At 38.3% G+C, this 26,847-nt stretch overlaps 2 protein-coding genes across 3 annotated transcripts; both read left to right on the top strand.

Moving 5' to 3' along the window:
• The first annotated feature begins 6,632 nt into the window (after positions 1-6,632).
• On the top strand, positions 6,633-14,399 carry LOC120276762 (protease Do-like 5, chloroplastic). Of its 2 annotated transcripts, XM_039283452.1 has the most exons (7): positions 6,633-7,026; positions 7,108-7,170; positions 7,255-7,344; positions 7,414-7,536; positions 7,720-7,807; positions 10,791-10,865; positions 14,122-14,399. In XM_039283452.1, the coding sequence occupies exons 1-7, from the start codon at positions 6,655-6,657 to the stop codon at positions 14,226-14,228; spliced, it is 918 nt and encodes a 305-aa protein (XP_039139386.1). In that variant the 5' UTR covers positions 6,633-6,654; the 3' UTR covers positions 14,229-14,399. The 2 variants fall into 2 exon arrangements, with proteins under 2 accessions (XP_039139386.1, XP_039139387.1); XM_039283453.1 differs by lacking the exons at positions 10,791-10,865; positions 14,122-14,399 and adding an exon at positions 9,101-9,227.
• A 6,150-nt stretch (positions 14,400-20,549) lies between these two features.
• Positions 20,550-23,082, top strand: LOC120277701. Its single transcript, XM_039284556.1, has 5 exons — positions 20,550-20,795; positions 20,877-20,942; positions 21,142-21,206; positions 22,283-22,412; positions 22,897-23,082. The coding sequence occupies exons 1-5, from the start codon at positions 20,550-20,552 to the stop codon at positions 23,080-23,082; spliced, it is 693 nt and encodes a 230-aa protein (XP_039140490.1).
• The last annotated feature ends 3,765 nt before the right edge of the window (positions 23,083-26,847 follow it).

Genomic DNA, 26,847 nt, shown 5'->3' with positions numbered 1-26,847 from the left:
GTCACTGGTTAACATCTTGTACTAGTCGTTTATGTTATTCGTTAACTGCTTAAGTATTTAATTTAACGTTTAAATATTGTCATTATCACTTAAACATTATATTCTCCGCTTAACATATTGATCTTTTCATTTGATCAAGTGTTGGCGAAATTCGGGATTACTGCGAGTGCTCCCGCTCATCCCCATGGTGACCCTCACGGTGTGGGATGTCTTCCTTCCTCGTCAGATCATTCTGAAGTGCTGTCGTTGGATATTGGACAACGTTTTGACGGTGTCAAACATTTTCGAGGATGTACTTCAAATCATGCAATCAAACGGAATTTTTGACTTCAAATTCATAAAGAGCGAAAAAAACATCGGGGCGATCGTGGAATGCGCTGCCCGGAGTGGTTGTCGTTGAGCGCCTTCATGCATCAAAAGAGTGTAACAAAAATACTTTCAAAATCAAGACAATCAACCCGTCACACACTTGCGGTGGTGGCATAGGTTCGGCGTCACATCCGAAGCGTCCAAAAAATGGGTTAGCGCACGAGTAATTCAGAAGCTCAAGGACCGTCCTTTGTACAAGGCCATCGACATTCATAAGGACATGTTGCGGGAACATGGTGTCCACATACCATACAAGCAGGCTTGGTTGGGAAAAGAGCATGCCTGGGTGGTCCTCGACGGCAGTGACATCTCCGACTACGATCGCTTTGCTTTGGTATGTGGATAAGGTGGTCGAGACAAATCCGAGCGGCGTTGCGATCGTGGAAAGAGACGATGATCGTTTTAAAGCGTGCATTTTTCTTTCGTAGCGTGTATTGTGGGATTCAAGAGGGCTTGCGGGGCCGCATCGCTTTCTCGATGGTACTCACATCCTTGGAAAATATTGGGGTACACTCATCGGGTGCCACAGGGAAAGATGGAAACAATGGTTTTTTCCACGTCGCCTTCGGTATAGTCGACAACGAGACCGATGGCAATTGGACTTGGTTCATATCTAAGTTAGGCGATGCTTTATACGAGGATGGAGATTATCATGAGATAATTACCTTCGTGTCGGACAGTCCAAGGGCCTTGTGAGCGCAATTGCGAGAGTCTTCCCTTCTTCGCCACATGCATCACGTCTTCGACATTTGGAGGCCAATTTTATGAAAGCCAATGTCAGACTTGGGAAGGCATTGAGGGAGGAGTGCTGGTCTATATGATTCCACATTGCGTGGGCATCCACGGCTAAAGATTTCGATGATACCGTGAATGAACTGCAGGCCACATCACCCGAAGCTCATCACCTGGTTGATTAATAAATCGGATATGGCACATTGGTCGAATTATCCGTTCGAGAGGTGATCGTTGGGGTGAGATGTATTCAAACGTCGCGGAGTCGTTCAATGCTTGGATCAAGGAAGCTGCGTCATTTACGGTGACGAAAATGGTCGACTCCATAAGGTCTGCAGAATGTTGGTTTACACTTAACATTTAGTGTTACCCTTTAAACATTCTCAATCTTTGTTTAATTACACTTGTCTGACTTTAAATATTAATACTTTCGTTTAAATATTTACAATAATGTTTAAACATGTTTACGAATTATTTAACCATCATCGTCTTTTGTTTAACCTTATTTGCCGGGTTCAAGTTGATGTGCATGTTATGTAACCGGGCGTGAGAAAGCGAACAAATGGGAGACCCTACTTATGCCCAGACATACATTCGAAGGTAGAGATCATTGTTGAGGACAGCCGAAATCTTCGTGTTGGTCATTGTGTCGATGATCGTTACGAAGTGATCGACCAGTGCAGCAACTCTGTAGATCTCGCCATCAGAACTTGTTCATGTCGAAGGTGGCAAGTTTATGGTATCCCTTGTAAACACTCTTGCGCTACAATAATGCAGACAGACACCAACGTATATCGATTTATTAGCGGGTACTTCACCGTCGACAATTATAAAAGCTCATGTACAAGGAAGCTATATTCCCCATACCGACGATGACAGCCTTCGGACGGAAATCGTGAGCTTTTATTTTGCGACCGCTGTGGCGAGAAGGCAGCTGGGCGGCCCTAGGCGAAAGAGGCACAGCGTTTGATGTCCATGAGTTACATTCACGGCACGCCATGGATCCGGTCACAATCGTAGATCTTGCAATGAAACTGTCGCCGACTAGGCATTGTAAATAAGCGATGACGATGGCGAAACATTGTGTATTGATGGGCAACTTTCCATATTTAAACTCTTACTCTTTCTGATGAATGCATTTATTTAAAGCAGAGACAATGTTATTTTAAGCGGATACTATCGTAATTTTGAAATATTTCAATTGATGTTTAAACGATATATGGTATATTTAAACAATGAAACGGAAATGTACACAATTACAACGTAAATTAAACAATGAAATGAAACTGAATGGAATTTAACCTGCCTTACAATTGAAAACAAACAAAATTTACATTGAGATATACAAGTCATGTTCTTCCAAAACGAAAACAATGAATTGAATGTCTAGGTTTACATTCAAAAACAAAATTGACATTGAGATATACAAGACATGTTCTTCGGTCACAAAATTTAACCCGCTTGTGATGACCCCCCTTTCTCATGGACGCCGGCTGCCCTCCCCTCCTTAAGTATGCGGGTAACATATCTTAATCTGAGGTAAGGAACGTCTGTCTGCGGTAGCCGTAACTTCTCACCCCAAAGTAATTGCTCGATAAATCGCATGACGTAGACGGCGTAATCGACGCTTCCTTGTTTCTGGCGTGGGGTTTCCATGTCGTGCACGAGTGGGTACTTTGCCGTCGCCGACTCGCCGAACTCCATATCGACACAATTGTCGAATAGATTCTGCTGTCGAGATATGCAAGTTGAGATTAGAATACCGATTAAATACCAAACACTATTAATCGGACATAATTAAAGAACTTACCATGTCCAACGCGTCTTTATCGTACCCCGGACATGAAGAATAATGCCTGTATTCTTGTTTATCATTGTCGGGAGGATGACATGGAAGTGGCCATTCATGATTATCGGGAGGATGACAATTTGAACTTTGTGCAGGTTGCGCACAGCATCCCCGACCATAGCCATAATTGTTTCGTATGCGTCGTCCCCGCTTTGGCATAAACAGATGAAGCGGTCCGAGTGATGGAGGCGCTTCTTGTAAGGATATGGCTCTTTGCTCAACGACTTTTGTATTATGCATACGAAAGCGTCCACATCATCTGTGACCATCTCCTTCCCCTCAAGCATCGTGTACAATTTGTCCCGTGTGATGCTGACAGCGTCATTCTTCCACACGACAGTGTTGAGGTTAAACGATAACAGATATAATAAGACCATATTGTAAATATTTAAATGATATTATCAATTGTTAAATGATATTATATATAATTAAACGTTAAGTAGACAAATTAAATGATAACATAAAGACATTAAACACTATTAGAAAATCGTTAAACATTATAATAAAAACTTTAAACACTATCATAAAAACTTTAGACTTACCCGTCCATAGAGCAGTTGAGGAAGATCCTCATCAACTCCTGCTCATATTTGTTAAGACGAGACAGGCAGCATCTTCCTTCGATGCGAGGACAACGGCGACAGCATCAACTGCAGACACATCCTTACATGGTTGTTCTTGTTGTGGGATTGTGCACGGCTCGATGCGAGACGACGGCGACAACATCAGCTCCGGACACATCCTTACATGGTTCTAGTTGTGGTGGGATTGTGTCCTGCTTCGATGTGGTATCGTTGGCAGCGGCCACTGCGACCACGCATGATTCAGCGATCTTCTCAACCGTGGCCACGACGGCGAGCATCATTGGGAGACACACCGTTAGCTTGTTCTTGATCTGCGAGGATTGTGTCCATCTTTGATGCCGCTGATCTCGGCGACGGTTCCACCGGGTCCATCGATTCATTAAGAAGAGTTAACGACCTTCTCAGCTGCCAGCAACGGCCACATCATCTACGATGTCCTCCACGCGTCACTGACCATGTTATCAACGGCGAGCAGACTCGATAGACATCGGATCGACCGATGGTGTTGCTATTGTTTCATCGTCGTACGCCGGTGGAGACGAGGCGATATTCTCCCTCTTTTCGCAAGTCTCTTTGAATGTGTCGTCTTGGAATGACCTTCCCGGATGATGTCGTCGTCGTCAAATTCCGACGCCTCGCTCGTCCCGGGTGCTCGAGTTCTTTGGAGGGATGGCGCGATCGATGTGAACGTCCCTTCCGGTGCCTCAACATGAAGCGACAAGCCGAGGAAACTTCGGTCGTCAATATCGGCATGCTCGCATAAGAGTTGCGGTGACATCTTCGCCTAATGTCGCCGGTTGGGCTGCCACCGTCGGGGGGGCTGCCACAATCGAGGGTACTATCGTTGTCGTGGTAGGGGGGTTGTTGCAATCTGCCGGGGTGGGGGAGGGCTTCTCCGGCGTCGAGGATTGCGTGCGCGTGGTGGAATGGAAGTAGGAGAACTGCGTCGAGCGCGACGATGAGGTCGCCCTCTCATCCCTCGCCTGAGCAAGTGGTTCCCGGGAGCGATAGCATCCATCCGTCGGTTGGCCCCAATAAATATTTCTTCTTGACGATTCACGGAACCGATTCGAGAAACTAACATATGTAAACCAAACAATTTCAGTGAAATCATTCATTTTTAAACTATAAAAACTATATTTAAAGCAGGTGGTTATATATTTAAACGTTATAGAATATATTTAAAGCGGAGAACAAAATATTTAAAACCCGAGTATGAATAAGTTTTTAAGCAGTAAATACTAAAGTTAAACACTAAATAATATGTTTAAACATTAAAGACTTATGTTAAAATTGTCCATGATTTATTACCTCTTTCCCATCGAGTGATGACAAGCTGGTTTCTACCGTCGCTTGCTTCCGTAAAAGTACTTTTCACCGTAGTACAGACATCCTTGGGATCTTGCCAAAAGCGGACTTTCTTCCCCTGCTCGGCCATTTACAGAAACCAGGGCGTTAAGCGTGACCGAGCAACCCTTAATGTACCCTCGTGTTGGTCTTTTTTTCCCGGCGCATCTATCTTGCACTCGGGCTCCCCGCATGGAATATCCTCCATAAGCCACTTGTGCGTCGCTCGCGCCCGTGCAGTATCGCCCTCATGGGTCGGTAGATCATCGACATAATCAACGATCCGGGTTCGGAACCGAGCATGATGTATTTGGGAAGAGGGACTGCACCCATGAGGTACACCATCGGGAGTTTGACAAAATTATCTTCTTCTCCCTCCGTCGAACAAGTTCGCACTAGAATGCTCTTGATGGAGTCTCTGTGTCTATCGTAGGTTTTTAATAGATACCGCCCTTGAACGCTGACTCGGGTTTTCTTCTTCGAAAGGCAGTGCGTCGCCATCGCAACGCGAGACCAAGAACGAGGGCCACATCTTGAGGTCTCGAAACTCAGCGAGGCTTTCCCCGATCCCGAATTTGTTGGTGCGACCATCGTACCTTTTGCAAAAAGAGAATCAAGAAGGGCCCTCTCTTGGTATATAGCTTCCACTCAGATGAACGCTACTAAAGCGGTGTCCTTCGAATAATCTCCCGATAGTCGAGGGGTCGTGTTATCTTTCAATTCGACTAAGGTCTCCACAACCCGGTGTCAAATAGCATCGCCCATTAACTAGGTTGACCGCTATAATCACAAGCTTGCGACAATAACAACACATTCAACATGCAGTATTGACAAAAGTTTAAGCGGAAATATAAGGTTTTAAACGGTACCTCTCAGTTATTAAACAGAGATATCAAATGTTAAACAGAGACCCATTTTCTTAAACAGAGACGAGAATACTTAAACAGAGACAACAAATTTTAAACTGTAACATTTCATTTCTTAAACGTTAACCTCATTTGTAAAACTGCAACCATATTAAACGAAAGGGGAATGTACATTATAAATATTACACAAATCATAACAATCGAAAAAACTATTTCGATAGTGTATACATACGAAAATGCAAAACAAAACAAAACCTTAGCCGAGAAATCTCCCTGCAGACTAACAAAACCCCAACCGAGAAATCCCCCTGCAGACTTCAATATCTTCCAACAAAAAAGCAGAGCACAAAAACAAAACCGAAAAAAATCTTTCTTTTAGTAATGAACAATTAACATAAAACCATACTCAATACCTTAGATTACAAACTGATGAAATGACAACTAGTTGCGCGGGGGACTTCTCCTTCGAGATACTCGGGTGGAAAGGGAAAAAAAGCGATGAAATGCTAATTACTGGAGGCTTGCAGGTAGAGACAATTTCGGAGACGACTTGAAATGGAAAAAGTCGAAGACGAGAGTTGAGAAAAAAAGCAAGTAAACGGCTCCAATAAATTGTCTCTTGGGGTTACCTTACTGAAACCCACCCCACTTCCTCTCAAACCGCCGAGATGGGCTGCAGCTACGACTCCCCACTGCAAGGGCATTTTTCGTCCATAAAATTTGAAACTCACTCCGCTGACATCCGTTATAGACTTTGGGGGTTTGAAAAACATAAAGTTTTAAAAGGAGGGGTTTTAGGGATTCAAAACTAGCGGGTGTTTTTGACAATTTTACAAACTTAGAGGATGGCAATTTCCACTAAAAAAAAATGATCAAAATCAGCAACCATGGGAGCATCACTCGCAGAATGGGCATGGCAACTCTGACCTCTCTTCATTCCGTTCCTTTACCTTCGTCCACCTCTCCCAGAAAACCACCTTCTACTTCTCTCTCTTCCTCCAGATTCACCAGGCGTACAAGCTCAATTGCTCTTCTCGCTTCTCCTCTTCTCTTCATCAGCGATAACAATGCCAAGGCCGAAGAGAAGAAGGACGAATTCCAGCCAGATGAGGAGGAACGAGTAGTTCGCATCTTCGAGGAGACCTCTCCGTCGGTAGTCTTCATCAAAGACCTGGAGCTGCCAGCAAGAAATCGAGAAGCTGATGGTGAGGACGAATTCAGGGACGCCAAAGTCGAAGGCACTGGTTCTGGGTTCGTGTGGGACAAAATGGGGCACATTGTAAGGATTTCATGGTGATTTTTAGTTGTCAAAATGCCCTATTTGTTTCTGAAATGTTGTTCTTGGATGTTGCCCTATTAGGTTACCAATTATCATGTTGTGGAAAAATTGGCCAATGATAGATCAGGCCTTCAGCGTTGTCAGGTTTGATTGCAGTTGGTGTTTTGGATTGATTTTTATTGTGTTGTTTTGCTTAATTGTGGGGTTGATTCTTGATGTTGCTGTCAGGTATTTTTTGAAGATATGAATGGCAATACCTTTTCCAGAGAAGGGAAGCTTGTAGGGTATGATCCAGCGTATGACCTTGCAGTCTTGAAGGTTGTTTCTTTTGCTGGTTCAGACTAATAGGCATGGTTATATGATGATATCTACTATTGCTGGGCATAGGTTGATGTTGAGGGGGACAAGTTAAGGCCAGCATCGATTGGTAGTTCACGTTCTTTGCTGGTGGGTCAGAGCTGTTTTGCCATTGGAAATCCTTATGGATATGATCACACTTTGACTACAGGGGTATTCTCTTCAAGATTAAATTTTATGTTTTGATACTTTGTTAGTTTGTCAAATATCTCTTGTGATTTCTAGAGCAGATTAGTTTGTAAGATACTGAACTTGTACCTTGGTGAGGAATGTGAATCACACTCTTTAGGACATGTTATTCTTTTTTTCATTGATCACCTTGAAAAAAAATTGTAGGTTGTGAGTGGGCTTGGCAGAGAGATACCATCACCAAATGGAAGAGCAATTCGGGGAGCGATACAGACAGATGCTGCTATTAACGCTGGTAAGCTGCTGCAATCTTCTGTTTATTTCTTTATGAAATATCTTGTTAGATAGGGCAACAAATACATATGGTCTCTAGCATTTCACTACATTAGACAACGTCGCTTTCTTATTTACATTGACATACATAACATGGCACCGCTTTCTACATCTGCAACTCTCCCTACATGTAAAAGATTGCTTTTAAACATCAGAATTATTTCAAGTCCTGTTAATATTTATCAAACTAATGAGATGCTCATCATGAAAGATATATTTTGATGCAATGCTGGATAATAGAGTCCTAGAATAATGCTTAATGAAAAATATAAATCCTTTTTAAGGCCTACTTGGTGAATTAAAGGCATTATACATTGATGCCCATCTCTATTGTTTTGTTAAATATTTGGAAATGAAAGTTTGGAAAAGTTTTTTAGATTCTTTTCTCAAGGGATGTACCTATTATTCCTATGTCAGCTTACCATGAGAAACAAAAATTCACTTCCCTTTACATGATATGCTGACATGAGACACTGCTTCCTGGGAAGGATACTGGACTCATTGATTTCTCTAGTTTGAATTCAAGTGCAAATTTTTCATTTTTGCAATACATATGCAATTTCAGCTTGTGCATTTAAGCCCTTCACTTGATTGAAATGGTTCAAAAGGTGTAACGATCAGTATTTACTAGTATCATTGATTGCTTTATTTGTACGTCCTTGTTTGTTGATCAAACTTATGCAAAATTAAATGATGATGAATAAAATTGGAAATTTGCCCTTGTTCTTAAACCAATATGAATCAGACTTAAAAAATTTTCTGAAATAATCTTGAAATACCTCTCCTATATAACCTTGTTTTGGTCCAAACTGAAATGATAATCAAACCTAGGATTATTGATGTTAATTGCGAGTAAAACATAGATCTCAATCAAGGTGATGAAATTTGGCTGTTGAATTCGTAACTTCTTAGGCACCATTTAGTGATCTATGCAGCTATATTGTAGAAACAAATAAAATAGAACATTGAAAATGCTGTATAAGAATTCCAAAACCAATTTGAAGTTATATACGGAAAACTACTTCGGCAAATTGAGATATTCAGCCTATTGAATGCCTCTTCCTCTTGAACTCAGTGGGCAACAATCTATATCAGCAGTCATCTAGTGTTCTGGGCTGTTGATTAGTACGTCAGTATTTTCATGATTAATCAGCTAATGCCTAGGCTGTTAGCATCTGCTCAAAATTTTGAATGCAGGTGCTTTTAACAGTACTAATCTCAATGTTCTCATAGTGACCTTTTTGGAGCTGTGTAGAGTTGTCTTGATGCTTATATATGCTGGAGTGCTTGAACATGGAACATTGGAGCTAAGGACAGCATGCCTTTGTGATTTGAAAATTTTGGCTTCTTTGTTATGATATCAGCATCTGAAGCATGGTTCTTTATGTGCTGTCTCTTGAGATGCTTGTATTTTGTTACCCAATAAAAAAAAAAAAGAATAGTGTGATCTTTGAGATTAGCTTTTTATTAAAAAAAATAAGCTAACTGAATGACTTTCTGATACATTCTATTGGATGGAGCTGAAAGTGGTATATTGGTATTGTATTTTTCAAAGATGGAAAAGAAGGAAGTGAAACTTATTGTTACTTCTTCTTTGGCGTTGGACTGGTGTCATGGCTTTGGGATTTTTTGACTGTTTAGATGAAAGAATGAATGCCTTTGGCTTGAAATGTAAACATTGTTAAACTATTTTATAAAATAAAATGAAAGTCAAGCGACTAATGAAGCTCATAATGCATTTTTCTCTTTTAGCATTCTGATGTATGGAGTTCAGTGATCAGGGATTTTTGATTTCTGCACACCTTAATTAGAACAATGATCAAATGATCGTGACATATTAGGCTTCCCTTTTCTTTGAGAAGCAGCGTAGAAATGTTTGTATCTTTCTTGAACATAATGTGAGTCCTCAACTAGATTGTATGCAGAACATTTCCTTTTTTACTCATTAGTTTACATAAACATGTCTTTCTTTTAGAGCTACTTGGATGGAGGAATAAGAGGGCTCCTTATTCCTTCTAATTTTCTAAAACTTTGTCGAACACCCCTTGTAAGGCTTAATCCTCTCCTGAAAAAATAACGAGGCTGAATCCAGATTAAGCTACTCCCATCCCACCCTAGGAGTAAATAATTTTGGATTAAAGGATATAGTAAATAATTACCTTTGAACCCTTCTCATATCACATCCTTTTTCTTCTATTTTTAATTATTTTTGAAATAATAAAAATTTGTAAGATTGAAAACTTTTATAATAATTAAAATATTAATACTATTCATAGTAATAATAAAGATATTAAAGACAATGTGGGTAAAAATATCAACTTCGAAGAAAAAATCTCTTTAACCCAAATCCCTACCTCCCTCCTTTCCCAATCACCCATTTCTTATTCCTTCATTTTTCTTCTTTCCATCTAAGACACCAAGAGGAACAAAGGAAGAGAATACAGCCGTTTGATGTTTTAACCTAATACACAATTATTCCTTGTACAAACATTCCCTTGGAATTTAATACAATAAATATTACTTTCTTGTGCTTAAATGAGAAGAAAAATTTCTCTAATGCATTTCTGCATTCCTATTTCACTTGGTTTGCCGGTATGGATAATTTGCATTGGTAAAAGCTGCCATAAACTTGTTTGGCTGATCCTTCATTAGTAGAGATGTTGAAAATTGATTTCCTATAAATAGCATTCCCAAAAAGCGTTTATTTGGAACTTCTATAAAAATTTATATTTCCAGCTTATTTGAATCTAGAATAATTTTTGGTTTTCTAAATATCTGTAAATGTACTTAGCACCACCAAACATGAAAAAGGCGAAACGCACCCTAAGAGAAATCAATTATTTATGTTGGTGGTATACAGTTTACTGTCAATTTACTTTCATTGCATTAAATATCTTGGATGCAAACAATTCTAAACTAAAATTTCTTGTTGATTGTTAAAAAAGGAAATTCTGGCGGACCACTTATTGACTCTTATGGCCATGTCATTGGAGTTAACACAGCCACTTTTACTCGGAAAGGTATTGTGCTTTTCAGAAGCCTAAATGATTTAATAAATACCAATAATTATGCAATATTTATGATCTTCACCAATAAAAATACTTTTCTGATACCTTCACATACCTATGAAAATTCAATATTTCCCTTTCCTTTGTTTTTTTACATGTTTCAGAAGTATTGAACATTGATGTGAATAATGGGATTTTCATCCACTTCTGTTTTCTTCTAGATTCATTTAGACAATGGCTATGTGGTGCAGTTAGCATGTTCAATTTAATATATAATTATGTGTCTTTTTCCCGGTTGGTTTTAAATCTTGTTTTGAAATGATGAGGATATATTTTATTTTCTGGACAGAGGTTCTAAGAATAGATTATCATTTTGGGTAAGACTTAAATTCCTTATATTTAGAAGCTTTTTTGAATTAGGAATTGATGCAAAATGGAACCATCCTTTGAAGACTCATCAAAGGAGAGAGTGATCAAAGACCAAAACCCATGCTTGTGACTTTTGGTTTCCAGTCAAAGTAAAAGTCTATTAATTGTCTTAGAAGTTTTTAAATATTTATTAGGGTGTTTAAGTTTGTTGGTTTCCACGTGCATCTCTTCGGTTCTTGTGAGAATTTATGAGTGTTGGTTTTAGTTCATGTAGTCTATAAAAGGATCACTAATGAAAGAAGGAAGCAATGAGTACTTTCTGAAATATTATCTTCATGTCTTGGTTTTGTGAGATGGAAACCAAGTTTAGGTGTGATGCCTATGAACTTTAGGAGTTATTCCTAAAGTTTTGCTAGTGTGATGCTAGCAATCTATCTCCAACCTAAAGGTCTTTTTAGCCTGCGGTCCTGGATCCGGAATCTTGGCTAGGCCTATTTAACTTGTGAGTTACTCATGCTACAATGCCAAGAAGATTAGTTTGTATTTGATAATATTTCAGCTGTTATCATTTTTCTTTCAATGGGTGATTTTTGTTAGTGAGGGGCCAAGAAGCAAGGTTAGTGTAGCATTCATTGATAGCAAGAGGCTATGTAGATTGTATCCCAGTTATGCTTCTATTACTACATTATCAAAGTCCCCCCTGTTAGATGATGCTTGGAATAATGAGGTATCCGACACTTTATATGTGGTCAATGTCACTAGGACATGGATATGGATGTTGAGTATCCAAGTATCGGAGAGCATTGACGCTTGAATTTCATGAATACCTGATAACTGGGCACGGCTATATACATATTTGTTTATAGACACTATGAACCATATTGTTTTTTGAAAGGTAGAGAACATTGTAGCAAAATAAGTTGTTTTTAGAAAAATTGCACTTAGGACAAGGGATTTCAATCATATCAAAATTTAAGTTATAGTAAGGTAGGATTTTAAAATAATGACAAAGATAACAATCAATTTATAAAGATAAATATATGCAATTTTAAAAGATAAACAAGAGAATTAAAGAAAATAGAAGATTTAAAAAGTAAAGGGAAAAATTAAGATGGTGAGTGAAATGATAAAGAGGTAAGTGATACCAAAACTATGTTTTTCAAACAAACAAGGTAAGATTGGATCACCTGGGTAACATGTAATCTATAAACGTATCCCCAACTTATTATAACATATCTAAAGAAAAGATACCTGTCTTCATATGGATAATGTGGTCATATTTTAGAGTTCATAGTGCCTTTTATATTTGATGCTGGTTTAATCTTATCGCCAAGACTCATGCCTGATTTTGTCCATGTTTTATCTGAATTATAAAACAAGAAAATTATATAACTAGGAAGATTCATGTTTTGATAAAAAAGTACTCGCATTAATGAAGTAGATAATTTTTAAGCCATGGCTCCTTGATGACTTTTGCATATTTTCATCATGGTTTGAACCTAAGGCTAGTCAATCAACTTTCTTTGAAGATGCTGTCATATTCTTCTCAGAAATGATTTTTTTTTTCATTGCCCCACAAAATCTATTTGTGACCACCTTGCCTTTTATTTTAGTGGTTGTGCACCTTGGTTCATAACAAAATTTTGGCATGGATCAAGGCCATCAAGCTCCTTTTCTCTTTGAAGTGCAATGGTCAGTATTGCGACTCACTCCTTGGAATCTTTGGAGTTTGATGCTGACTTGGTATGTTACCATCACACAGCACGCTCAAGCCAAAAGAAAACCATAATATGCATGGTGGGAGAAAAATAACTATGTCTTAAGTTAATAATTTGTGTCATAGATGAGGTTTCTCCGTGACAACTTTCAATACTTCTCTTTTCTGCCCAAAGTGTGCGCTTTTTTGGCATTACTACATACTCCACTAAAACTAAACATTTTCTTGATACACTTGACATGTCTTTTGGCACTGTGCAATGACCGTAAAGTTGATGAGATACTTTTATTTATTTTATCTTTTTTAGTTCTTTCAGCTATTATAGTTAAATTCAACCAATGACACTAGCCAAGTTTCAATTCATCTTCTTGTCTTATTCAAATGACCTCCATGGACTATGTATATACTCTAATTGACCTTTCATGTGCTCCACATTAATAACTGAGACAATTAAAGGATACAATAATACAAGAGTTATGATATAAATTTAGGAGCCACTCTTTGACCTTAACTGGTTGCTTGCATGACCTTGTTCGATGGGGCTTATGAAGGTCTTTGATATTGGTCTTTGATATTGGCATCAAACGATAGTAAAAATTGATGAGATCCTGTTCTGTCTAGTATGTTCAGCTATCTCTGTTAAATTCAACCAAAATTTTCCCTATGCATGTAGAATGAACCCTATGCATACTGTCCATGTTCTTAACCTTTTGAAGTATGAGTAAGGAGGGACATCTCACTTATTGTACATGTAAATTCTTTACTTTACATTTTGAATTGACTTTAGAAATTCTTCACAATAATCTGTGCTCTTCACAAATTTAACGACTAGTCCGCATTTTCAGTCCGGAGCTCCTCACCGTTTTGTTATACTTTATTGCATTAAATGTTTGATGTCTTAACAATTTCATATAGAGCAAGTTGTGTTGATTTAATTTACATGTTTGATGGAACTCCTGTCTCTGAGTGGAGGCTGGTTTATTTGAGCTAAGCCTTACCCAATTATGGCTGTAAAGGCTTATCAAGATATTGTATATGGTAATTTCATCTATATGTGTTTTTATCAAGATGATATTTATTGTACTCCCATATCATATGCGACCAAACTAGCATGGCATCGCTATCCTCATAAAGCTTGAGAAGCTCCTGTAATGAAATTCTAATCTGTTCAAATTGATGCAGGATCTGGAATTTCATCTGGTGTCAACTTTGCCATCCCAATCGATATTGTTTGCCAAACAGTTCCTTATTTAATAGTCTATGGAACCCCCTTTAATAATCGCTTCTGATTTTGTTATTTGCTATTCCAGTAGAGGTAAGTAACCTGATAATTTAAGTTGAATGGTGGGGGATTTTTGTGCCTGTTAATCCTAATTTAGTCATCTCTAGAATGCTTATTTTTATTTTTTGAGAAATTTGAAATTGTAAATAATGATGATTGTAAGCTTGTTTTTTTGGGATGTTTTTTTGTTTCCAAATTAGATAAACAAGATTAGCTTGACATACAGATACTTCAATTATAGAAGTTGCGGTTAGGATCACACTAGGGGAACATTTAGAATTATATCAAGAATTAATATATATATATATATATATATAAGAAGTTTTTTAGAATAAAATTTGTTTGCATATTTAAGGAGCTAACTAATAAAGGGCAATTGACAAATGGATTAGAAGTAGTCACCCAGATAATTGGTTTCATGTAGAATCGTAATATGAATAGAAATAATGGAACGAGATTAAAGTGCAATAGTTTTTCACTTTGTCAGTCCAATAGTATATAAAGAAAATTAATTAATTGAATTCTCCTCAGACTCTAGAGTCAGTATTCATGCACTGTTCATTGGGCTTTAGTAATGTAAAGCACTGTTTATTAGGGCATGGTCTGGGTCTCATGTGGGAGAGGTCGTATTATCTACTCCTCTAACGTTGTATGATGAGAATTTATTATTGTGGGTTTATACTCTCTCTGATATATTATTTTGGGTGTATGTGATTGTTCTTCATTGGCCGTGTGTTATCTTATTTCTCATACTAAATTTTTAGGGGATTGTTAAGCCACTGAAATTGGTGCACCTCTGAAGTTCATTTGATGGTGCTTGTTGCTAAAAAGAATCGATGTAAATAAGCACTCATACGTATATGGTATTTTAATTAATAATAATCTTAAAATTGTTTGGGTTATTTAATGAAATAATAAGGATTAATTATCGAAATATTCCTTGTACCTTTATTTCTCTTCCCTTTGGTCCTTGCACTTCAGATTCCTTCTATTGGGTCTTTTAAATTGAGTAAATCAAGTCCAAATTGTAGATTCCTTCTATTGGGTCCATACACTTTTAAATTGGGTAAATCAAGTCCAAATTGTTGTAGTGATGTCTATTTTAATTAATGTGGTTTTTTTTACAATAAAATGTTATAAATAGTTAGACAGTAATATAAAAACTTAAGTTTCTCCATTCTCCTCCTTCGTCGATGTCCTCCGTTGGCTCGAGCACCGTCTTATCCTTCTCCATCGCTCTGTTGTGTTGGCGTCTTCTTTTTTTTCATTTCGAGAACAAAAGAAAGATAGAAATAGGAGTTGCAAGAACAATCCTCTGATGAGGGTTTAGTTATATATATATATATATACCTATATATCCACATATATTATATTCAAGCTCTCTTTGAGAGAGAGAAAGGGAGGAAAATCATTTTGATTGTTATTTAGAGATGGCAATCTGTATTCTACTCGATAGGTATATTTGTACTTGTTACCATCTTTGACCGGGTACGGGTAAGGGCATTACCCGTTATTTTTTGAGTGGGTATGGGTCGGGTGGGTATGAACCTACCATACTTATATCCTTACCTGTATTCTTACCCATTGAAGAGGGTACCTGTACCCATACCCGTACTTGTACCTTCATATATATATATATATATATAAATTATACATAGATGAGTTACTAAGTTTAGAAACTTAGGGATTTTCTTAAAACTTAATTTTCTAAACTCAGTAACTCATCTATATATATATATATATATATATATATATAATTTTTTATTACTTGTTATGTAATTTTGAATTTATGGACATGTCTTTAAACATGTTATTGTAGTGGATTATGAATTTTTTTTTTTATTATTAGTATTTAAATTTAATTTAGCACTTTGAATAACGTGTAACAAGTGAGATTTTGAAATTAGGATTACTGAGCCTTGACGTGAGTTGGGTATAGGGTGAAGTATTCCCCATAGTTGTCGCGACGGTTGCCACATGCCTAGTTAAGGTTGGGGCGTGGCATTTTTTTTCTAAATATTTTCTTAATGGTGTACAAGTATATACATTGTGCAATCAAAATATAAGATAACATCAAGCTAACTAATGTGATAACAAGAAGTTATCTAAATACTAGCCAACATCTAATTATGAAAAGGTTAAATATAACTATTATATAGGAAATGATAAAGATAAGAGTAACAAAATAATGGGTGTAAGATTATCATCCTATCATGCTATCATCCTAACACCCCCTTGTAACTCCTTGCTGATCAAGAAGTGAAGTTGCTTGCAAAGAGACTAAAAACACTTGAGAGACAAGGGCTTGGTGAATAGATTTCCCAGCTCGTCCTCAAAAGACATCGAAACAAATTGAAGCTTTCCACTTTTACTCTTTCATGGGCAAAATGAAAGTCCAACTCTATATGTTTAGTTTGGGTATAGAAAATAGGATTTGAAGTAAGGTAAATAGCCTAAATATTGCTACAATGTAGCCGAGATTGATGGATAGGAAAACCAAGTTCTTGAGGCAATGATTGAATGCGAATTAATTCAGAAGTGGCATTGGCTATTGCCTTATATTCACTTTCGTTTGAAGGCTGAGCAACAGTCGCTTGTTTCTTTCCTAACCAAGAGATTAATCAATTAGCCAAAACTATAGCAAAACCACTAGTGTACCATCTATCATCAGAATTACCACCCCAATCACTATCTACATAACAATTTAAGTGCAATGACTTTGTATAAGAGAAAAGCAATCCCATACAAGCAGTTTCATTGAGATAGTGGAACAACCTTTTAAGTGATTTCCAATGAACATTACTAGGAAAATGCTTAAGTTGATAGACATAAAAAGCAATGTTAGTCCTAGTTATGGTTGCTGAGAAAATTGGGATGGTGCACTGGATGTCTTTGACTATTGTGGAGTGATAGGCATTGGTGTGAAACATGGGTTAGGTGCTAGTAAACCAGTTTGTACTAACTAATCCCGAATGTACTTAGATTGAGATAAGAGAATTCCTTTCGATGTATGAGTAACCTCAATACCAATAAAGTAAGATAATTATTCAATATCTTTGATTGGAAACTTGGTGCATATAATTTTCATTCAATTATGTAGGCTTTTCTTTTACTCGTGATGAATGAATGTGAATTATTTTGAAATAATTTTATTTATAATCTTATTGTTATTATATTGTAGGATAGGAAGAGAATGATTTGAAGAAAAAACAAATTAAAAGCAAAAAATTGGAGAAAAGAGGGTTAAGTTCAATAAAGAGTGAACAAGACAAACAGAAAATGTAGCGTCTAAGCGCTAGTATGTAGCGCCTAGGCGCTACAACATTAAGAGGTACAAAATAGAAAGTATAGCGCTTAGGCGCTATCTTGATATTCATGTTATAAAAAAGACTAGGGTTTGAGACAAAAAGAGGAGATTTTCAGAGATTAAAAGGCCGAGAGCGAAGATTCGGTGAAGATTCACCGTTAAGCTTTAGTTTTTAATTATTCTTTATTTATTTGATTATGAATGTTATTAATATGTCGAGTTTTGCAATTATCATGTTCTAAATAGTTACCACGTAATTCGTTAGAGAGAAAGTGACTGGAATTTATAAGGTTGACGTAGTCCTAACCTTGGCAGCCTAAGTGGAGGCATTGAACAAGAAGTTGGATACTTTGCCTTTGCCAAGAGTGGCTGCAATCACCAATTGTTATGTTGCGGTAGAGGACATAGCCAGTAGATTGGCCTATCTTAATTGTCACTTCAACACCTGTTGAGCAGGTTGATTTTGTGGGGAATGCATTGAGAGTATAATGTTGTTGGGATCTTATCACTCTAATAAGGGAATTATCATGCGAAAAATACATACCAAAATGCAGTGGATAACAATGTTTTTAACGACAAGTAAACACGATAAAACCCTAACACATGCCAGAACTAGGATTAAATTCTAAATAAATAGATAATTAAAACTTATACCTTTCTTTTGATGGCGATTTTGCACGCACTCTTGTTTCCCTGAAATCGAAAGGGACTGCAAATCGCGACTCCCCTCTACTATCACGTACACATGAACGCTTTTAAGAATCAAGCAGGTATGCTAGTATCTCAAGAAACAACACTTGTTTCTTAGTTTGAATAGCAAGCACCCGAGATTCAAGAGAAAAGGGGCTGTAGGCGTGGTAACGGTGGGTTCCGGCGGCGGGATCCGACGGCGGCGGCCAAGGGTGAAGAGTGGGTGGCGGCTAAGGTTTTTTAAGAGACAATATCTCAATCACTCTATCTTTTTTTTTTTTCATATTAGGGTTAGACCATCTATTTATATTGGAAACCCAAAACCCTAATTTATGAAAAAACCCTTCACTCATAATCAAATTAGGAATCTCTTCTTTACTTGATTAATTAAACTATTTTAATTAACTAAATTGATTAGATTTGATTGACACTTAATAAGATCCAACCCGAATAAGCTATTCGCTCCACCTAATTTAGGGTTTTCACCAAAACCCTAAATAGGTGGTCCAATAAGTAACAAATACTGAACCTTGATCCGGGCATTTTTAGTGTACGATCCTATAGGTCCATTTAACATTGGTAATGAGCTTAAACAATTTTAACGCTCATAAATGATAATTATTTTCTAGCAAGATAATACGATTATCCAATATTACATGAAGGTCAATTTTCGAGAATTAACGGAACCCATCGCAACCTTATACAATCTTTTGCTATTGAATATCTTAATTAGCATAAGGCATGGAGTGAGTCATCCTTATTTTGATGCTAATTAATTTCTTGACTTCTTAGTGAACTGACTAGGTCAAGTAAATGATAACTCTTATCATTTCCCTTGGGCATGGCTACGTACTACTCAGTCTCACTAATCAAGTGGCCGGTGATATTCACTCTCTACAGAAAGGGACAATCCCTTCACTTCACCCATGTCTCTCAGCATGAACCACGACATGCCCAAACATACCCGTACTTGCCACTCTGTTACGAATAACGTTAGGTGTAAGTCAAAGCATGTAAAGATTCATCCGAGATCCATAGTGATTTCAGGTCGACGGATTTGAGTACAAGAATTGCTTGAGAAAAACACTTATGACTTTATAACCATGTAGTGTTCTCAAGAGCGGATCGATCCAGGTACACTGTTCCCTAACATGTATTTATGTCCTTTGATTGATATTACATATCCTATGACCCGTAAAACAAGGTCATCTCACGAAAGATATACTAGTCTTAATTTATTTTTATTCCCATGAAAATAATCGACTGGGGACATTTAGAATATTGTTTTAATTTATGCTTCAAGGTTTTATTATCCAAATCACGCTTTTGATAACTTGAGCAGAATCAATATTTAAGGATATTTTATCTTATTAACTATGCACGCAAATAATATATAAAACGATGCCTCATAATATTTATCCAAATAATAAGAGTTCATACAATGTATTAGGGCTAGGGCTTACACTAACAAATGCAACCCCTATAGTAATACATACAATCAAGGATTGAGGGACCATCTTAACTTTTTGTGGAACAACGAAGGGTCACAAATGCAAGCCACCTTGTCTGGATTTCAACAACCGCCGTTTTCAGAGAGGGTTTTGGAGTCAGAGAAGGTTTTGGCCAAGTTTATTCAGTCGATTGATACTAGATTTTAGAATATAAAGGTGATATTCAGCAATCACACCGTTTCACTGCATAATTTGGAGAAATCAAGTTGGTCACATAGTGAAGACGTTGCCAGAGAGACCCCAAGGTAGCTTGCCAAGCAACACCAAGACTAACTCATGGGAACATGTAAAGGCAATTACTTTAAAAAGTGGTTGAGAGCTTGAAGGGAGACTCCTCACTAAAAAAGCTTTAGAAATACTTTAAGAGAAGCCAAAGGATAAGGTAGAAGACAAAGAGAAGGAGGCAGTTGTAGCACCTCCTACATTTGCACCAAGAATTCTTTATTTGGCGTGTTTAAAGAAGGACGAAACTGATGAACAACAAAAGAAGTTTTAGGATCTATTCAAGCAACTACGCATTAATATCCCATTCGTGGAGGCACTGTCACAAATGTCTTGGTATGCGAAATTCTTGAAGGATCTCTTAACCAACAAAAGGAAAAGAGAAGAGAGTGCAACTGTGGTACTTGATGGAAGTTGCTCTGCCATACTCCAGAAAAGTCTGCCGAGTATGTTGAAAGATCATAGAAGCTTCATCATTCCTTGTGTAATAGAAGTTTTGGGAGAATAGAAGGCACTAGCCGATTCGGGAGCCAGCATTAATTTAATGCCGTACAAATTCTTATAGAAATTGGGGATATGAGAACTAAGGTTGACCCGAATGACATTACAGTTAGCTGATCATTTAGTTCATCATTTAAAAGATATAATAGAGGATATTTTGGTAAAGGTTGATAAGTATATTTTTCTTGCAGACTTTATAGTGCTTGACAGTGATGAGGATGTGGATTTACTACTAATTCTTGGGAGACTATTTCTACGAACTTCCAAGGTACTCATTGATATGGACGGAGGTGAGATGATATTGCGCATTGAAGATGAGAAGCTCGCATACTACCTCACTGAAGTCATGAAGCATTCTCTTAACTTTGATGATACATGTTATTATTTGGATGTTACTAATAAGATTGTTGATGAGTATATGTAGGAATTTTTCCATCCTGTTCCATTTGAGGGGTGGCCTAATATTGAGCAGGAGGAGATGGGCCCACATGTAGCTTAACCAACTTCGGGAATTCAAAAATGAATTTTCTGTCAGATGACAAAGTCGAGATGTTATAGTAAAAAGTACTCTAACACTTTGGGAGATTAGCACACACGAGTAGAGAGCGATACTCCCTCTTTTAGTAACATGCTCAATCACTTTCCTTTGAATCTGCAAAATTTTTATTCATCATGCATGAATATTGCAGGTAAGGAAGTATTCCACCTTTATTAACCTCAATGAAATAAGGAACAAGTACGTCAAGCTAGTGATGTAAAACCATCGTTTTTTGGAAGCAACCAAAGTGTTTGTATTAGTTTTAGCTTAGTTCTGATTTCTTTAGAAATAAATTGCATGAGTGGATATTAGTTTTCATTTTTTGCGAATGTTGAGTTTTTCGTGGTGATTTTTGGTGTTTCTCTGTGTTTACATGGGGGTGCCATGAATTAGGATGTTATTCATGTGTTTAGTAGAGAAATTAGCCATGGAGTTGGGGAATCCATGAATTTTTTATGTACAAATAGCCTGACACATGGGGGTGTGAATCCCTTTATGCCTTCTAAAATTTATAGAAATTAGGAACTTGCGAGCCACCAGGGTACCCACATGGGCGGGTGGATACCTATGTGGCCATACGGCCTTGTGGCCAACTCTACATGACCATGTGACCCAAAAACTTAGATTTTCCAAGTTCCCTGAGAGCCACAGAGGCACTCACACGCCCCTGTAGTTCCCTGTGAACTTTTCCCAGCCACACGAGCACTTAACGCCGTGTGAGTGATGTGCCCTTCTGGCATTTAGAGGCAGCGAGGCACAAGTGCTGACATACCCCTTTGTCCCCATCTGGTTAAGTAAGCCACACGAGCGTGTGAAAATTCCACACTCCCGTGTACAATACCCACATGGATATTTGGCTTGGCCACACACCCATATGGGGTACTTAAACATGAAAGGGGCTACTTTTCATTTTCTTAAATTTCACGCCAATTCACTTTCAACGCCTCACTCTAAGAGATATGTTAGACTTCCGAAACCATTTCTTTGGCTATGTAAGGGGTTTGGAGAGTTTTTCATGTCATTACATCGATTATCCCTCACCAATTCTCACTGGTTAGCTCACGCCCCCTCCTACTCTTGACATACTTTCTAGATTTGTTGGTTTTTTTTAGCATGTTTTATTTATAGAAACCATCATCTCATGTTTTATTAGGGATTTAGGAAGTTTTCGCAAGCTATGGTGACCCAACAATGGTGATTTTGCCATGGTTGGGAGTCCACATAGCTGTATTGATTTCTGCACATGCTGTTTTAATGTTGGATTGAGTTTCTCCTTTTTTTTTTTATTGCAGGAATGACACTATACCAAGAAAGTGGCTTAGAAGCACTCGCTCAGTTTGTGACCCATCTTCGCTTGAAGAGTTGGAGGTTGTGATGCCAGAGCCCAGCAGCGGTTCTAACGCCTTCGAAACCTCAAGTTCGGTCAAAACTGACTTATCGATTGGAAGGTGCTTGATGAAATTTATTTGTCTAATGGGGTTTGAGAGCTTATTGCCATAGAAGGATGGGACCATCTTATTTCTATTCGGGATCCCGTTTATCGTGATATGACTTAGGAGGTCCTTGCATCGTTTGATTTTGATCGATCACACTCTAACTTCGGGAACCTTTCGAGCTTTTGACTAGTACCATGGTATGAGCTTGGTTCACTTCCCTATTTTGATTGGATCTACACAGAGGAATATGCAAAGTTACTTGATTATCCTCCCGGACTTACCCTGAGCCGTTCGTATTGGACAATATGCCCTGGACTCCATTAAGGCCGTAGATCGTCTAAGGCCACCATACTCAGCTGTCCAACCTAAGGTATATTCATGCTATTTTTAGCATGATAATCACGGGCACGCGCGATAGTACCAGAGTGCTTATCTAACTAGACTTTCTCTATTTGTATACCATGATTCAGAGCGAGCATGACGTACCCAAGGTGGGTGAGCTCGCTCTAAATCATAGTGTGCAAATAGAGAAAGTCGAGTTGGCTGGGCACTCTGGTACTATCATTGTGCCCCGTGATGTTCTTGCTATGGATAACATGAATATACCTGCAGGTTGGACGACTGAGTATGGTGGCCTTGGACGATCCATCTTGTGATGGAGTCCACATCACATGGTTTAGTACGTATAGCTTGGGGTGAGTCCTGGAGGATAATCAATAAGTAACTGTGTGCACTTTGTGTGGATATAATCTTTGTTATATAGTCCAAACAAAACAGATAACTAAGTGAAGCTCATATCGTGGTATTGGCCGAAAGCTCGAAAGCGTATAGTGTCCTTGCCGAAGTCGGAGTGTGATCGATTAAAATCAAATGATGAAAGAACTTTTAAGGTCAGATTACGGTAGATGGGATCTCGAATAAAAAGAAGACGGTCCTATTCTTCAGTGGTAATGAGCTCCCCTAAATATCGTTAAACAAATTAATCTCGTCAAGCACTTTCCAATCATTGAGTCGGTTCTGACCGAACTTGAAGTTTCTAAGGCGTTCGAGCCGCTGCTTGTGCTCCGGCGCCTCAACTCTAACTCTTTGAGCGGAGATGGTTCACAAATTGAGCATGGGCGCTTTTGAGCCACTTTCTTGGTGCGTTGCACCATTCTTGCAAAAAGAGAATGGAGAAAAATTCGATTTGGCATTAAAACAGCATGTACATAAATCAACATGGTCATGTGGATCTGGCGGTGTGGCTCATGTTGGGGATGTCTCTAGCCCACACTGCAGTCTCTAAGGTCTACATAGCAAAATTGCCATAGTTTGGCCACCATGGCTTGCAAAAACATCTTAAAGGCCCTAATAAAATATGAGATGATGATTTCCATGAATAAAACATGCTAAAAACACCAATAAATCTAGAAGAAGAAAGCATGGAAAGAGTAGGAAGGGATGTGAGCTTACCAGTGAGAATCTGTTAGGGATAATCAATGTGATGCATGAAAAATTCTTTAAACCCCTTAAATATCCGAAGAAATGGTTTTGGAAGTCCAAGGAATTTGTCTCTTGGAGTGAGACGCTGAAGATGAAATGACGCACAGTTTGGGAAAATGAAAATCAGCCCTTTTATGTTTAAGTAGCACACATGGGTGTGTGGATAAGCTACATACCATGTGGGTGTTGTACACAGGCATGTGGAATTTTCACACGCCCGTGTGACTTACTTAGCTTCACAGGAGCACAGAGGTATGTCTCAACCCTTGTGCTTCCTTGCCTCAAAGTTCTAAAGGTGCACATGGGCACTTACACCGTGGTTGGGAAAAGTCCACAAGGAGTTACATGGGTGGTGGCCGTCCTTGTGGCTCTTAGGAAATTTGGAAAATCCAAGTTTTTGGGTCACATGGGTGTGTGGGCTTCGTGGAAGGCCACATGCGTATCCACACGTTCGTGTGGGTTCTCCTGTGGCTCCCAGGTTCCTAATTTCTGTAATTTTCAGTAAGGTATAGGAGCACTCACACCCCCATCTGCCAAGCCATGTGTACATGCAGAAACTTATGAATTTTCCAACTTCATGACCGATTTTTCGACTAAACACATGAATAACATCCTAAATCATGCCACACTCATGTAAACACAGAGAAACAATGAAAATCACCTTGAAAAACTCAATAACTACAAAAAATTACAATCAACATCCTTTTATGTCACTAGCAGGAGAAATCAGAACTAGACTAAAACTAATGCAAACACTTGAGTTGCTTCCCAAGAAGCACTCTTTTTATGTCACTAGCTGTTTACTTTTTGGAGGCTCATAAAAGTGGAACACCTTCTTACCTGCAATCTTCATGCATGATGAAGAAAAATTCTATAGATTCAAAGGAAAGTGATTGAGCATGTTACCAAAAGAGGGGGTATTACTCTCTACACTTGTGTGCTTATCCCCTATAGTGTTGAGGTGTTTTTTACGGTGACGTGTTGACCTTGTTATTCGATGGAAAAATTCTTATCCAAATTCTCGAAGTTGGTTGGCCACCTATGGGCTCATCATCTTTCTCAATATCATGGCACTTCTCAAATGGTTTAGGGTGGAGAAATTTTGGCATATACTCATTAATAATCTCATCAGTAACATCCAAATAATAAAACGTATCATCAAAGTCAAGAAAATGTTTCATGGCTTCGACGAGGCAGTTTGTGAGCTTCTGAGCACCTTGGAAATTTGTAGAAGTGGTCTTCCAAGAATAAACGGTGCATCCACATCTCATCAATGCCAATCACCACAAATTCTACAGAAAAAATGTACTTACCAACCTTTACCAAAGAATATTCTAATATACTTCTTGCATGACGAATTGAACGACCAGCTTACTGTAATGTTATTTGGGCCGGCCTTGGCTCTCCTCGCCCCATTTTTGAATGAATTTTTACGGTATCAAATTGATGTTGGCACTGAAATTAGCTAATGCCTTCTCTTCTCCAAAACCTCCGATTGCATAAGGAATGATGAAGCTTCTGGAAATCTTTTATCTTATTCGATAGACTTTTCTGGAGTGTGGTTGAGCAACTTCCATCAAATATTATAGTTGCACTCTTTTATTTTCTTATTATTGGTTAAGAGACCTTTTAGGAATTTCGCATATTGGGGCATTTGTGACAATGCCTCCATGAATGAAATATTAATGTGCAGCTACTTGAATAGATCTAGAAACTTCTTGCATCGTTCATCGATTTGATCTTTCTTCAAACGTGTTGGATAAGGAATTCTTGGTGTAAATGCAGGAGGTGCTACAACTACCTTCTTCTCCTTATCATATACTTTATCCTTTGGTTTCTCTTGAGTTATTTCAGCAACCTTTTTAGTGGAGAGATTGCTTTCAAACTCTCGACCACTTCTCAAAGTGATCGCCTTTACATGTTTCTGATGTTGCTTGGCAAGCTACCTTATGGTCTCTCTACCAACGTCTTCGCTATTTGACCAACTTGATTCTCCTAATTATGCAATGAAGCGGTGTGATTGCGGAGTGTTGCCTCTACATTATGAAATCTAGCATTAGTCATCTAAATAAACTTGGTCAAAACCTTCTCTGACTCCAAAAATATCTCCGGAAATGGTGGCCGTTGAAATCCTGGTAGGGTGGCTGGCTTCTGCTGCCCTTTGTTGTTCCACAAAAAGTTAGGATGGTTCTTCCTTCCTTGATTGTATGTATTGCTGTAAGGGTTGCCTTGTCTCATTGCATTCCCCATGAAATCAACATGCTCAACAAGTGTTGAAGTGACAACTAGGATAGGGTAATATGCTTGGTTGTCTCCCCAGTGCAACTATCGCAATTGGTTATTGCGGGTATTCTTGGCAAAGTCAAGGTATCCAACTTCTTGCTCAATGCCTCCACTTAGGCTGCCAAGGCTGGAACAGTTTCAACCTCATGCATTCCGACTACTTTCTTTTTCAATCTTGAGTTTTATTGGTAGCTGTTCATGGTTATGTCTTCAATAAGCTGTAGGGTAGCTTCTGGGGTCTTCTTTGCCAAAGTTCGTCTTGTGGCGGCATCTAACATCTGTCTCGTGCTCGGATTAAACCTATTATAGAAAGTGTGAACTATCATCCACTTAGAAAATCCATATTAAGTGCACCTCCGCAAAAGGTCATTAAACCTTTCCCATGTCTCAAAGAGAGACTCTAACTTTGACTGCACATAAGAGGAAATCTATTTCGGAGTTTCGCTGATTTCTCGGGACGAAAGTATCTGGCAAGAAAAGCTTCTACCATCTTCTTCTGTGTCGTAATAGATGCTCTCGGTGATGATTGGAGCCATTGCTTGGAAATCTCCTTGAGAGAATTTAAAGGTTCTCATTCGTATGGCATTTTTCGTAACTCCGTTAATTTTGTGCATGCCGCACACCTTAAAAAAGTTCTCAGTATGGTTGTTTGGATC

The sequence above is a fragment of the Dioscorea cayenensis genome, chromosome 15 (assembly GCF_009730915.1).
Source record: "Dioscorea cayenensis subsp. rotundata cultivar TDr96_F1 chromosome 15, TDr96_F1_v2_PseudoChromosome.rev07_lg8_w22 25.fasta, whole genome shotgun sequence".
Lineage (NCBI taxonomy): Eukaryota > Viridiplantae > Streptophyta > Magnoliopsida > Dioscoreales > Dioscoreaceae > Dioscorea > Dioscorea cayenensis.
The sequence above is the reverse complement of the archived record's forward strand: the minus strand, read 5'-3'. Positions and strand labels throughout refer to the sequence as shown.